Below are 14073 nucleotides of genomic sequence, written 5' to 3'. Positions count from 1 at the left end.
TCATAGAAGGCTTTACCTCTCTGTCAAGGAAACTGGACATCGTGCGGACTTCTCCAGTATACCTGTTCAGGATGAACATTGGTGCACCTGCTGGCTCCTGAGAGATGATCTTATAGGCTATTTTAGAATTCAGATGATTGTCTTCATCTGCATCTGTGGCACTTAACTTTACAACCAATGTGTCTAGAAATGAAGATGGAGATGGAGAATGTTTGGGATTCTGTTAGAATCAGTTCAGCAAATCATCAGGCATAGGAAGAAAGACTGGTTGGCCTTCCCCTGAATTTTCTTTTGCTTCAGTTTCCATAAGAATATAGTATCATAACTTTCAGCTACACCACTGAGTGCAAAAATAATAGTGGTTTGCTTCTATAAAATCCTTTACAGTTTCTCAAGTACTTCCAGTCCTTAAGTGATTAAATGGTAAATTAGGGGCAAACTAATCACTGATGTATGAAAAGTTCCATGGCCTTAATCATAAAGCTGAAAAACAGAATTTATCAATTTGTTTTTGTGTAGTCGTGTGACATTATTTTAAAATGCTTAAGGAAGAAATAGTATAACTTAATTAAATTCAGTGTTAAGGTTATTTATTGAGCACCTATATTCTTTATTTTCATTTACCCAGAAAGTAGAGAATTACTATTTGTTGCCTTGGAGGATGGTAGTCCTTTACTGAATAGTCAAAAACATATACCTACTGAAAAGATTTGTCCACAGGAATAGGAAAAGTTCTTAATTATTCATAAGATCAAAGATGCTTATCCAGGCAGTCCTCAAGGACATCAGCCCAAAGGACAGATTTTCCAGAGCTGGATGATCCCTGATGTTTTTCTGCTTTCTAGCCAGGTTTCAAAGTGAAAAACCCTAACACAGAGAACCAGAGATGCTTTCAATAGAAAAAACCATTCTCATGGAGTTCATAGTTTATGAAAATACGCCCTGGCCCTGTGGTTGACTCTCCTCGCATGAGGGAGTGTGAACAAGACTGCTAATCAGCAACCAAGGGTACGTGGACTCGGGTGTGCATTTCAATGCGGGTTTTACCTTCTATCCATTCACCAGGTTGTGGAAGGATGTTAGTGAGGAAACAATGATGGGCTTTGGAAACCCTCTCTCTGTTTGGCTTCCTTTGAGCAAACTTTTATTTTACTTCTGTTATGTCCTCCCATTCTGTTATGTTTTATGTTATAAAAATTTTGTGTTTCTTCTTTTCAGCATCACTGTTTTTAGGGCCTCTGCAGAAGGAGCTCTCCAGACACCCCCTCTTGACTCCTGCCTTTTTACCTCCTCCTTTTCTGCTCCCACTTTTCTTGTCTCCTTTCTCTTTTCCCCTAGACTTCTCCATTTTTCTTTCTTTGACTCTTCATCGGTATCTTTAGTTTGCTTTCTATGTGCCTTCTGAAATTTCTTTCTTCTATTCTTTTTTCCAAATCTAATTTAGAGGTACACATGCAGACATAGACATGGAAGGAAAAGGAATATTGGAATATTGGGGAAAGAAAGAGGTGGAGGGCAAGGAAGGAGAGCAGAGGAAAAGACCAACACAGGAAAAGCATAGGGCGGAAGGATGTTCAGGAGAAGTGATAGAAAGAGGGAGAAAAGAATATTCGGCCTGGAGATGAAATTAAGCAAGATGGAAAAAATGAAAAAAAAAAAAAGAGAGAGAGAGAATGTAAGGTAGCTTGCTGTGTAGACTGTGAAGAGTCAGTGATTACCCTATAGGACTAACCTGATGGGTGCTGTTTGGGATGTACCCTCCATCACTCTCTAGTGTGCTTTAGCCCAGAATTTGAGGAATAGACCAGTACAGAGCCCTTTCCCATATCATGGTTTCTTCTTCAGTTTACTCATTAGTATTAAGTTAATCAAGAGCCAGTAAAAATCTTTAAGGAAGGCACTAAGCACCTACTAAATCACATCTATGAGAGTCCTCCACAAACAAGAGGATATTTAGTGTTTTAGACAGCATGTTTTTATCTAGGTCAGTTTTAAGTTAGAATTTGTGGGGTTTACTCAAAATACAAGTTTGACTTTTTCTCATCTTTAAATTCTACCTGTATGTCAATTTCCTACACCTTTTGACCAAGAAAAAATTGATGTGATACAATGCAGAGAAGGAGTGTCATCTACTTACTTGCATCACTGTTTTCTTCAATGCTGGCTGTGTACACATTTTGTGTAAAAACTGGAGGGTTATCATTTATGTCCATAACCTTGACTCGAAGCTCAAGAGGTCTTTCTAAATCTTCACCCCGTGAATTCAGAGCCCGGCAATAGATCTGTGGAGAGTTTTGGGAAAAAAACTGTCTTTTCCAATCGAAGATAATTAAGTAATATGCTTAGAAATATTTCAGGAAATATGCAAAGAAACAATTTACTTAGTGAATTCAGACTACATTACAATTTATTAATTTAAACATTATCAAGACATTTGATGGCATACCAATGCAACACACCAGACACTCTTGAACTATAAACTTATGTTTTCACACTTTTTTCGTCTCTTCAGTCCTTTTATTTCGTCTCAGCTTTGCTGTGTTTTAAAAAGGGAAGAAAAAATGCACAAATTAAAACACACTGATGTGACTTACCAAGAAAAGTGGAGTTATCTCTCTGTCCACCACTGAAGTGATATTAATTTCCCCAGTCCGAGGATTAATGGTGAATACTCCGTAAGGTGGTCGATCAATTCCTACCCCAGAAATGCGGTATGTAATCTTCTGGTTTGCTTCACAGTCTGATCGAATCTGTGAAGAAAATGGCTAGGTCTGTGATCTTACTGAAAGCAGTTCCTGAACTGCAGAGTGTAATAGAATGAGAAGGGATAGCTTTGTAGCCAGATGGGCTTTGGGTTGAAACCTGGCACCATGATTTAGGCCTGGAGTGACCTTGGAAAATTCACTTAACTTTGCCAAGTATCAGCTTATAATGGGATAATACCACCTACATCCTAGGTTTGTAGTGGGGATGGTATGAGGTAACATATATACACCCACCCCAAAGCCAGGCATAAGGCACATACATGCTTGATGCTAGATTTGTTACTATTAACAATACATTGTTTAATTCTCTGATTTTCTTTGCATATAAAGAATTTGACAGAAGAAATCACCATCTTTAGTATTTGTTAAAAGATTGTGTCATATTGATATGTACCTTGACTATACTTTAGTTGGAGATTTAATCAAAATTATAGATAATTTAAGAAAATCACAAGAGAAGCACAATATTTAGAGATATTGGCAATCATTTTTTTGAATTGAAACCTACCATATCATTCATTCACCTGCCAAATAGATTTTGTGGCAAATATTCTGCTATATAAGTTTTGTTTTAATAGTTTTTTTTAAAAGATTTTATTTTTTTATTCATGAGAGACAGAGAGAGAGAGAGAGATAGGCAGAGACAAAGGCAGAGGGAGAAGTAGGCTCCATGCAGGAAGCCCGACGTGGGACTCGGTCCTAGAATCCTAGGAACACTCCCTGAGCCGAAGGCAGACATTCAACTGTTGAGCCACCCAGGTGTCCCTGTTTTAATAGCTTTATACCTATTGCTCATAAATTTAAATAAAGATAGTTTACATTTTGAAATCTCACCTGTATACTAAAGATGAAAACATTCAATAAAATACTAAGATTTGTGACCCAAATATCCACAATTAAATAAAGACAACTGTAAATACAACTTGGATTAGCTTCACTGTAATCCAGAGATCTTATTTATATAGATGAAAATCCAAGAATTCTTCCAAATACATATAAAAAGAAAAGAAGAGGGATGCCTTTCTTTCCTAATTCTCCTTCCTTATTAATTGGAATACCATTATTTGGAATACTTTTTAAGTCTCTCCTAATTTCTGGACTTAGGAATCTAGTGGGAACTTTTGATACTCTCTTTTCTTTCTTGAAAAGAATAAGTACTATAAACCTTTGATTTGGGAGTGGGATAGTCGGAGATTATTACTACACATGTAAATTTCCTATAACATGTACATACGACAGATAAACAGAACACAAATGAGAAGATAAAGCCCAGTTGTGCTGGAGATCCAGGTCTCTCTACTAGGATCACTTCAGAGACTCTCTGCTCTGTGTCGGCTCTCCAAAGTTGTTATTCGAAACAGTGCCTCAGCAACATGAGCAGATGAGTACATGTCACCCATCTTCCTAAATTACTATTGAGTAGTAAAGGCTGCTAATCCCTGAAATGTCTGAGGCTTTCCTGCCCTGCAAAATCATTTGTTATTAGCACAGCGTGCTCCTGTTTATTTCATCACTTACTCTGGCAATTGGATTCCTCTTGGAGTTGTCCTCTCCTTCTCGGCAGGCAGCAGCAAACTTGATCCACTCCCGCTTTTGTCTTCTGACGGTCTGCCATTTTGTAGTGCCTTTTTCAATGTCTAGTTCTTTCACCTTATGCAAAAATAGTTCACATTTTGTACAGTGTTAGTATAGTTTTACTTAGGAAGGACATGCATTCAACATTGTGAAGTATACCCAGAAGAAGCAATAGTGTTGAATTTGAGGAACAAAGGGTGTTTACTAATTCATGACTCTAGATAGTTAGAGCTCTGTCACCTGCCTGCCTACTTCTTTTGGAATCATCTCACTTCTAACTATATGATTCCAGTGAAACAGATTTCATTAGCTATGTGTGGTGCTCACAATGTGTTACATTGGATAATATGTTATGATTTTTCTTTTTTCAATCTGTCCTCACCATGTGGAGGGCTTGCCTACCTCACCCTTCATTGACCTCTGACCAGGCTTTTTTGTCTCCAGATTCTAAAAGACTGTTAGTGTTCCACTGAGTATGACCTATGCAAAAGGAAAGTTGTTCTGGTGAGTATGCTCACCTAAAAGATGGAAGGGATTTTTCTTTTCTGTTGGTAAGGACACCACTCTAGCTAAGCACCCAAATATATTATTGTAGGATTAGGAGAATATTTTAACTAAATTGATGGTACTTACAATAATCCTGTGAACAACTCTGTGCCTTCTCAAAGTTGTCCATTTGTATCTCTGCTTGCTATATGTTTTTCTCTTTGTAGGTTTATGTTGCTATTGTTGGAAGATGTCCAGGAATTTTATAGTATTCAAGAGTGTAGAAACTTAGTACATGCATAAACATTTTTATACATGTATAAATATATGCATATATTTGTGTATAATGTACATTTCCTTCCATTTTGATACAACTTCCTGAAATGTACCATGTATTCCCTACTTTGTCAACAGAGATTAGAAAAGTAATTTTTTTCAATGATTTGAGATTATCATAATGAAAGTTTAACTACAGTAAAAAAATAAAATTCTCCCAGAGATTAAGGACAGTAGCTTTATTTCCTGAGTCCCACTCTAAATGGCACCAGATTCCCTGTTGTTCTACTTAGTTATGATAAATATTTTTTTACTTTTATATTTTTCCCTCATTGACTGATGATCAGTTACCTAATGGTGTAACTGTATAAAAATCCTCTTTCCATCTTAACGTGTTACTGTGCTTCTTTTGTTTTGTTTAATTTGGGAAATGTATGGATAAACTACTAATATAGTTTGAGAAAAGTAGCAGTTACTATGACATTGAACTGTCACAAACCATGCCTGAAAACATGGATATTTGGAAGTATGGGTTTTACCATTGCTATTTCAGTTTGGCAGAGATTCTTGCCTTTTATCTAGATGATTATGATTTCAAATATTCTGATATTTGTTATATGATGCATTGCAAAATTCTATTTTTCTTTCAATTTAAAATTGAGAAAATAGTTTTATTATACATTACCTCAACAATAAATTCGCTGTTTACTTCCAGCACCACCTGTTATAGAAGGTACAAAATTAGCAAAAATTTGCATAAATAAAGGAAACGATGTCATAAAACCATTGAGAATGTTCTTTTATTAATTCATTTCTTAAATATACATTTTGTTCATAATTTGGAACAAACATGGGTAATACAAAATAAATAATAGACTTTTTGCCCTCCAAAGGCTTTTAAACTTTTAGGAAAGAAAAAGTATAATTACAGCAAGGCGGATTAGGACACATGTTGCAACAGAGGCACCCATGGGCTCAGTGGAAAGATATAGCAGATAACTCAAGGGATCAAAGTGAATTTTGGTAAGGCCTTATAGGAGACTAGGGATAGAAAGGGTTCTGCAGGATGAAGCTACTTTGATAAGAGGAGTTGATGAAGAGAAAAATTTCAGCCAGAGTAAAACATGTACACAGATGTAAAGGAAGTTCCAGAAATGATAAATAATATTAGCTGGAAGGTAGGGGAAGTATGAAGGACACATGGGAAATAAGATTTGGGATGTCAATTTGGAGACAGATCATGAAGCACTTCTTATACCAGATTAAGGAGTTTTAGACTTCATTAAGTAAGAGACAAGGAGAGACAAAAGCAGTGTGTGTAAAATACAGCATTGATACAGAAGGTAGATTTCAAAGAAAAACACTGGAAGTTGAGATACTTGGGAATTAGCAATCGCTTAAGAAGGACAGAGTTAGAACATCAACATTGGTGCTGAGTGGCCCTAGAAAGAAGAGCGGAGAGAGACATTCCCAAAGGACTGACAGGACTTATGGACCATGTGTTGCCAGGGAAGGAGGGGTCAGATGGTGCTGGTGGAGGAAGCTTGGCTTTCAGGAACAACTGGAGTAGTAGTCATAGAAACAGAAAATTCAGCAGAAGTGTGTCCCTGTGGTGAGAGGATGATGGATGTTTGTCTTATTTATTTTTAATGTGATTCTAAAATTTGGGGTAGATATCAAAGCAAAAAAAAAAGTGGAACTTATCCAAACATGAGAGCTACTAAAAGTTAAAGGAATTGAGGTTATTACATGGAATGGTTCAAAGTCAATGAAATAGGGCAGGGAATGAGCTCTTATGGGAAATGCTTACATTTGTGCAGTGGACAGAAGGAAGAAATCTAAAAGCAGAGGGCTCAGAGAAAGTAAGGGAATAGAGGGACCGAGGGATCAAGGTTGTGGGCACACAGCACATTCGGTCAGTGTCAGAATGCTAAAAAGTGGAGATGATCATGGTGGTTGTGGTGGGCTGGTGAGGAAGGTGACTCAGAAAGGAGAGATTGTATAAGTAGGTGGAAAAGTAGCAAGAAAGGAGGCAGAATGAGTGGAGTGCAGTGATAAGAAGCTAGACAAAAGAGGGAATATTTAATGATTTATGTACATAGCAAGGTTGAGGTGAATGGGAACGGAGAAGGTCATGGGGCTCTCCTTTACATCTGTGTAAGTAGCATGGAGTCATTGCTAACGTTTGCTGGTGGCATAAGTCAAATCATAGGAGTCAAGGGATGAGTTATTGAGAAAGTGGAAATAGCAATCATAGATTACATGAAAGTAAGGAGTTAAAAGAAATGTGGGAGGGCAGCCCGGTGGCTCAGCGGTTTAGCGCTGCCTTCAGCCCAGGGCCTGATCCTGGAGACCCGGGATCGAGTCCCACATCAGGCTCTCTGCATGGAACCTGCTTCTCCCTCTACCTATGTCTCTGCCTCTCTCTGTCTCTCATAAATAAATAAAATCTTTAAAAAAAAAAGTAAAATAAAATAAATGTGGGAAATTAGATGCAGTTTGAGGAGTCAATTAGATCAAGACATATTTTTTATGTCAGGAAATCATGACCAAATATACAATTTTTAAAAAAATATTTTATTTATTTATTCATGAGAGACACAGAGTGAGGCACAGCCACAGGCAGAGAAAGAAGCAAGCTCCATGCAGGGAGCCGGATGTGGGACTCGATCCCGGGACTCTAGGATCACGCCCTGGGCTGAAGGCAGACACCCAACCGCTGAGCCACCCCAGGCATCCCCCAGATTTTCTGGGAGGATAAAGGGAGAGATAAAGGGGTGTGTGTGGGAAAAGTGATACGAGGAAAAGGAGAAAAGAAAGAGGAGCAGGAGGAAAAAATCAAGGAGCTGTTACAGTTGGGATTAAAAGAGAATAGGAATGACTGCGTCAAAGCTGAGTAAAAGAGCCTTGGTAATGAGGTAGACTATTTCTTCCTTTGAAACATAAGAATGAAGAGAGAAAATCATTTTGAGGTATAATTGGAGGAAAATTATAGCACCGTTTTGTGGAGTTGGAGTGAGCAAGAATGAGGAGGGGTGTAGGAAAGTGACAGGAAGTGTTTTGTGCCTTTTCTAATAGAACTTGGCAGCCTGGGAGCTGGAAGAGAAGGAATATGAGGGCTTCCTTAGTTGGGGATTGTTACCAAGGCAGACTGAAGATTCAGGGATGTGATAAGATACTATTGTGAACTCCAGTGAGTCAGGGAGCAGAGCTAAACCAGGGAGAGACTAGAAAGAGACTGGGACAGAGGGAGAGGGTGCAGAGCAGATCTGCAGGTGTGAAGGGGGGTATAGGAGGAGTGGGAATGTGATGGGGATTTGGAATATCACCTGAGTCCAGAAAGGGGAAAAATACAGATTAGAAATTTGGCAGTGGGGAATAGGGTTTCCTCTTTTTTTTTTTTTTTTTTTTTTAAGATTTTATTCATTCATGAGAGACAGAGACAGAGAGAGAGAGGCAGAGACACAGGCAGAGGAGAAGCAGGCTCCCTATAGGGAGCCTGATGCAGAACTTGATCCTAGGACCCTGGGATCACAAACTGAGCCGAAGGCAGGAGCTCAAACACTAAGCCACCCAAGCGCCCCAATAGTGTTTCCTCTTAATTCACTTTCTCCCTCACGTGCACTTTTAATTGGACATTAGCAAAATATCTAGACCTGGGAAAGAAGTTCAGTATTTAATAGGAGATCATTTTATTTGATTACAAAGGATGTTTTATTTAATAATAAATAACACTTTTTTGGGGGGTGAGGTTTTTTTTGTTGTTGTTGTTAGAAAATTAGATGGTTCAGGAAGGTATAAGTAAAAGTAAAAATCACACTAAATCCTACTACTTGGAGATTTATCACTGTTAGTGTTTGGAGAAATTCTTTCAGGCTTTTTTTTTTTTTTTAATTTTCTTCTTCTTCCCAAAACATATATACATGTACAAGTTGTAATTTTTTTTTCTTAACCAAAAAAGAGTTATAATGTGCCATTTGGTAATTTGGTTTTTGTGCTCAGTGATTATTTTGGTAAAGTTCCAGTGAATACATAGGGACATCCTACATTGTGAAGGTTGCCTTATGTATCACTCTAATAGGTATCTTCCATTCAAACCATTGGGATATTAGGATAACAGAGAACTGACTAGTTAATGCTGAGACTAAACTGTGATATGTGATTGTCAGGCACTGTCCCCCCAGTGGGAGGTGAACTGGAAGCACTGCCTTAATGGATGCCAGAAGGTTGATGAACTTGTCATCTGAGCCTACTGTTCCCCATCTTCAGCTTCCCACCAGTCTCTGTTTTCTGTTTCTCCTGCACTCTCTTCTCTCTTTCTCATGCATGGACTAACTATTTAATTCTGTTTTTCATTTCCTTCATCAGAATTTGGTAGATTTTCTCATGTACACCTTGTATATATTTTGTTAGATTTATACCTAAGCATAATTTTTTTGCTTATACTTAAGCATAATTAATTTGAGGGGGGGGGTTAAATGATATTGTGTTCTAAATTTCAAATCCCACTTGTTCATTGCTGGTATATTGAAAAGCATTTGATGTTTGTATATTAATCTTTATCCTGAAACCTTGTTATAATTTCTTATTATTTCCAGGACTTGTTTTGTCAATTCTTTTTGATTTTCTACATAGACAATCATGTCATTGTTTTTGTGTTGATTTTTAAAAGAAAGTTGGAAAAGCTTTCTTGCTTGCATAGAAGCTTGTTTATTTTTACTGATGAATTACACCTCCATTGAAAACTATTGTACAAACATGTTTATTGTGGAGTAGAATGTATAGCTTTTATATATGTTCCTTAGGAGTACCAAATCTTCTCATTAAGATTCTTTCCTAACTAGTTATCCCCACTTCTTTTTAAGATTGAAAAAGTTACCAAATACAAAATCCTTATTTCAGTCTCATATACATAAGGCAAAATATCTTAGGGGGCTATATCATGGATCTTTTGCAAGGGCCAAAAAAAACAATTTAATAGCTAGGACAGTCTTTTTGAAGCACATATTGGATTAAGTCACTCCCTTGCTTAAACCCTCAAGGCAACTTCCTGTGGCCCTTAGAATGGAATTTAGGCTACCTTCATAGCAAGAAGCTCTATCTGATTTGGTCTGCCCATCTTCTAACTCTATCCCTTATCTCTGTCCCTGAGCTATCTGTTCTTCCAGGACCCAAGTGCTCACTTGTCTCAGGCTATTGAGTCACTGCCAGGAAAACTCAAACTTCTGATTTTCAAAACACTGGCTCAGTCCCTTTCTCAGTGAGACATCCCTGACTTCCCAATCTCTAAGCTCAATCAGCATCCATGACCACCCTTTGTCAATGGTTGTCAAATCCATCATTTTTACATCTTCCTCAATAGGAGTCTTCCTAGCACTTTTCAGTGTCTGATGTTATTTTGAAAAGATATCTATTGTCTATACCTGTCCATTACTATATGTGTTCCAAGAAAATTGGGACTTTGGGGATCATGTTCTTACCCTCTCTCCCCTATCAGAATCCCCAGTGCCTAGACATACAGTAAATATTTGCTGTAGAAACCAATGGACAATCACTATAAAAATGATAAAGATATTAAGCCTTGCAAAAATAGAGTGTGGCATTATTCAAAAATGTAGAAGATGCAAAAGGAAAAATAGGCAGATACATAGATGTATTAAATAGTCCATGTAATTCTTTGAAAGAAATTGTTTTATGGTGGCTTTTGATATCTTTTTCTGTTGGTTCATGATATGCTTATGATCACTCATTATCTCTGCTCTTGGTTAAGCATTTAATTTGAAGCAGCCTTTGAATGAGTGGGCTGCCTTCCATGTTTACTCAGACATGCTTCCATCTTGTGGAGTTTTCTCTCTCCAAATTTAAATGACTTCTTAGACTTTCCACATAGCTTAAATGGTAATTTTATGATATTTCTTTTTAACTTTTTACCTTATCTGTAAAACATTAGTCTAATTATAAGTATGATAAACTCACATGAGAAAATAACCATTTGATTAGGAGCCATCAAAGGAATGACTAAAGTCATGTATCAGGCCTTTGTACCATAGGATTTTTAGTATCGATGTGATTAAATGATGGTTTTGTACAAATAGATGATAGATTAGAAAACCAGTTGGGTAGCAGTGAATCAAACTCCAGTCCTTGCAAATACATGGGCATTGCAGTAAAATAGCTAGTGGGGACTGCCTTCTGCAGGGCCATGGGATGGCTCTTTGGGATGATTAAAATCTTATTAGACTTGATCTTTGCTGAAAATTATTTAAGAAAAATGAAATATATAAACTTGGTTTGAAATCTAGAAGTTGGCTTTGTTTATAGTCTGTATTTACTTTGTAAATAGTTGGGTGAGATGTAGACCTTTCAGAAAAAGTGGGGATTTAAAAATAAGGAAGACAAAATAATATTTGTAATTTAGTGCTATTCTTCCCCTGCCTCTCATCCAACTGTTTGGTGTTCATTAAATTAGTTCTGCTACATAGACAGATTTTAGATGAAAATATAACATTAGTGAGGGTTAATGTGCTTCAAATTGTGCAGTTATGGAAAGTATACATGGAGATACGTGTTGCAAATTAAAGTCTTGTTCTGATCTACAAGTAGGACCAAATAGGTGTTTTATTTTTGCCAATTGACTATTTGGAAATTATTGAGAATAATTAATCTCCCAGAGGCATTTAGTGTCTAAAAATGTTTTAAAATGGGGTGATCCCTGGCTGGCTCAGCGGTTTGGCTCCTGCCGTTGGCCTAGGGCGTGATCCTGGAGTCCCGGGATCGAGTCCTGTGTCAGGCTCCTGGCATGGAGCCTGCTTCTCCTTCCTCCTGTGTCTCTGCCTCTCTCTTTCTCTCTATATATCTATCATGAATAAATAAATAAATAAATCTTTTTAAAAAATGTTCTAAAATGGGCATCCCAGGCAGCTCAGTGGTTTAGCACTGCCTTCAGCCCAGGGCCTGATCCTGGAGACCCAAGATTGAGTCCCATGTCGGGCTCCCTACATGGAGCTTGGTTCTCCCTCTGCCTGTGTCTCTGCCTCTCTCTCTCTCTCTCTCTCTGTGTGTGTGTGTCTCTCATGAATAAATAAATGAAATCTTAAAAAAAAGGTTAAGATTGACTTAAGGAAAAAAATATATATGGAAGCTGAGATCTAGTAAATGATTCATTTAAAACTATCTGTGGACTTGTACCCTCTGAAATGATCATGTATCTCAGGGATATCTCTGCCCCAAATGAAAATTATTGTTATAGCAGCAAGTAAGGTGGTATTAAGGTTTTTCAGTCTGTATGTATCTCTAAGTCAAATAATTTCTGTCTCAGAGTGAATATGTAGCCCTGAATTATAGTTAACTTCATAAAAAGCAATGTGGTTTAGACATTGATAATAATGATTAGCAATGCATCCTTCTAAATGCAGAAGAACTGGGTATGGGTCTTAATTTTGTTTACCAGCTGTGTGATCTTGGATAAATTTCCTAGCTTCTCTCTGACTCAGGTTCTCATCTAAAAAGAATAAAATTTGTGAAAGTAATAGGCACCCTATATGCTCAGTACATTTATACAAAGGAAGAACAGTGAAAGAAGAGTTTCCTTCTGTGCTTTAAAGGATATGTTCAGAGCATACCCTGTCATCTAAAAGTACTAGTCATTCATTTTTAAAGACTTAGCTACATCAACCTGATTAGTTCTCAGTTTAAGTGATAAAGGGAGTGTTCTGAATTTATTTAATTTGCTCTTGTCCTCTCTACAGAACCCAACTCAATTGAGTAGCAATAATCTATGGTTGCCCTGTGAATTTGTGAGTATAAGTATAAATGTCCGTTTTTTGTTTTGTTTTTGTTTTTTGTTTTTTTGTTTAAGGAAGTTGTAATATTAGATCCTAGGGCCCTTCCTAGGATAACTTATATTGTGCCTGATGGGGATGGTGCACTTCTGATATTTCTGTTTTCTGCTCAGCTGGCTCTACTGATGATGGTCCCAATAGCCATGCTCTCCAAATTCCATCCCTTTATGTGCAGGTGTTACTGAATCAACTCTGTAGGTTCTGTTCTCAAGCTGTACAAAATCAGGAGGCTCCTCACTTTCCAAGAAATACCTGTGAATGGGTGTTTTGGAAGAAACATGGAATGACATCTTTCTAAATTGCACATAGTACCATAACTACCTAAACCTCAATTACACTGTGCAGAGTAGTTATGGGTTCCTGGATAATTGAAGAAATTCCTTGCCTATAAAAGTCACCTTTTGGGAGCCTATGTAGGTCATGCATTATTCTAAGGTATAGTTTTGCCTGAAAGGCTGGCTAAAAGACATCACACAAAATGGAGAGGATAGAACCAGTTGCATGATAATGGAGTAGAGAAGTTAAGGGCACATGCAGTCGAAGGAACAGAAATAACCCAGAGAGATGTCTGGTATCCTGAGTGTGCTGTGCTCTCTGTGGGCTAGTCTGATGAGAGGGTTTCCCATCTTCTTTTTTTCCTTTGGATGTCTTTACAATAAATTGCGTTAACTGAAGTAACATGAATTGGACTTTTTCTGGCAGTATAAAATGCCTCTGAAGCTAAAACGTATACGCCTGTGCTACTTACTCTCCAAGTATGTGTTTAAGACTGAGATGGAGTATCTGCCCAAAAGGGGCTCCCACATTCAAAGGAGGAAAGCAAATAAATGTAAAAAGATATTGGACTAAATGTGTGGGAAATATCAGAAAGGGAGACAGAACGTAAAGACTGCTAATTCTGGGAAACGAACTAGGGGTGGTAGAAGGGGAGGAGGGCGGGGGGTGGGAGTGAATGGGTGACAGGCACTGGGGGTTATTTTGTATGTTAGTAAATTGAACACCAATAAAAAATTTAAAAAAAAAGATATTGGACTATTATAGACATCATAAAAGAAGCATGGGTTGGATGTAGCATTGGCCCAGTTAAGGGAAAGAATCAATTCTGAAACTGGATAAAATTTTGGACATGT

At 37.5% G+C, this 14073-nt stretch overlaps 1 protein-coding gene across 1 annotated transcript in view; it reads right to left on the bottom strand.

Annotated features, from left to right (window-relative positions):
• DSG4 (desmoglein 4) overlaps positions 1-11264 on the bottom strand; it is a 35901-nt gene extending 24637 nt beyond the window's left edge. Inside the window, exons 1-6 of the mRNA XM_072828519.1 lie at positions 11148-11264; positions 5788-5823; positions 4284-4415; positions 2595-2750; positions 2138-2282; positions 17-183 (exon numbers count right to left, since the gene is read on the bottom strand). Coding sequence (XP_072684620.1) covers positions 17-183; positions 2138-2282; positions 2595-2750; positions 4284-4415; positions 5788-5823; positions 11148-11264 — 753 coding nt within the window. The remainder of the gene's footprint in view (positions 1-16; positions 184-2137; positions 2283-2594; positions 2751-4283; positions 4416-5787; positions 5824-11147) is intronic.
• Positions 11265-14073: the final 2809 nt, after the last annotated feature.

Source organism: Canis lupus, chromosome 6, assembly GCF_048164855.1.
Source record: "Canis lupus baileyi chromosome 6, mCanLup2.hap1, whole genome shotgun sequence".
Taxonomy (NCBI): domain Eukaryota; kingdom Metazoa; phylum Chordata; class Mammalia; order Carnivora; family Canidae; genus Canis; species Canis lupus.
This window is presented reverse-complemented; position numbering and strand designations above follow the sequence as displayed.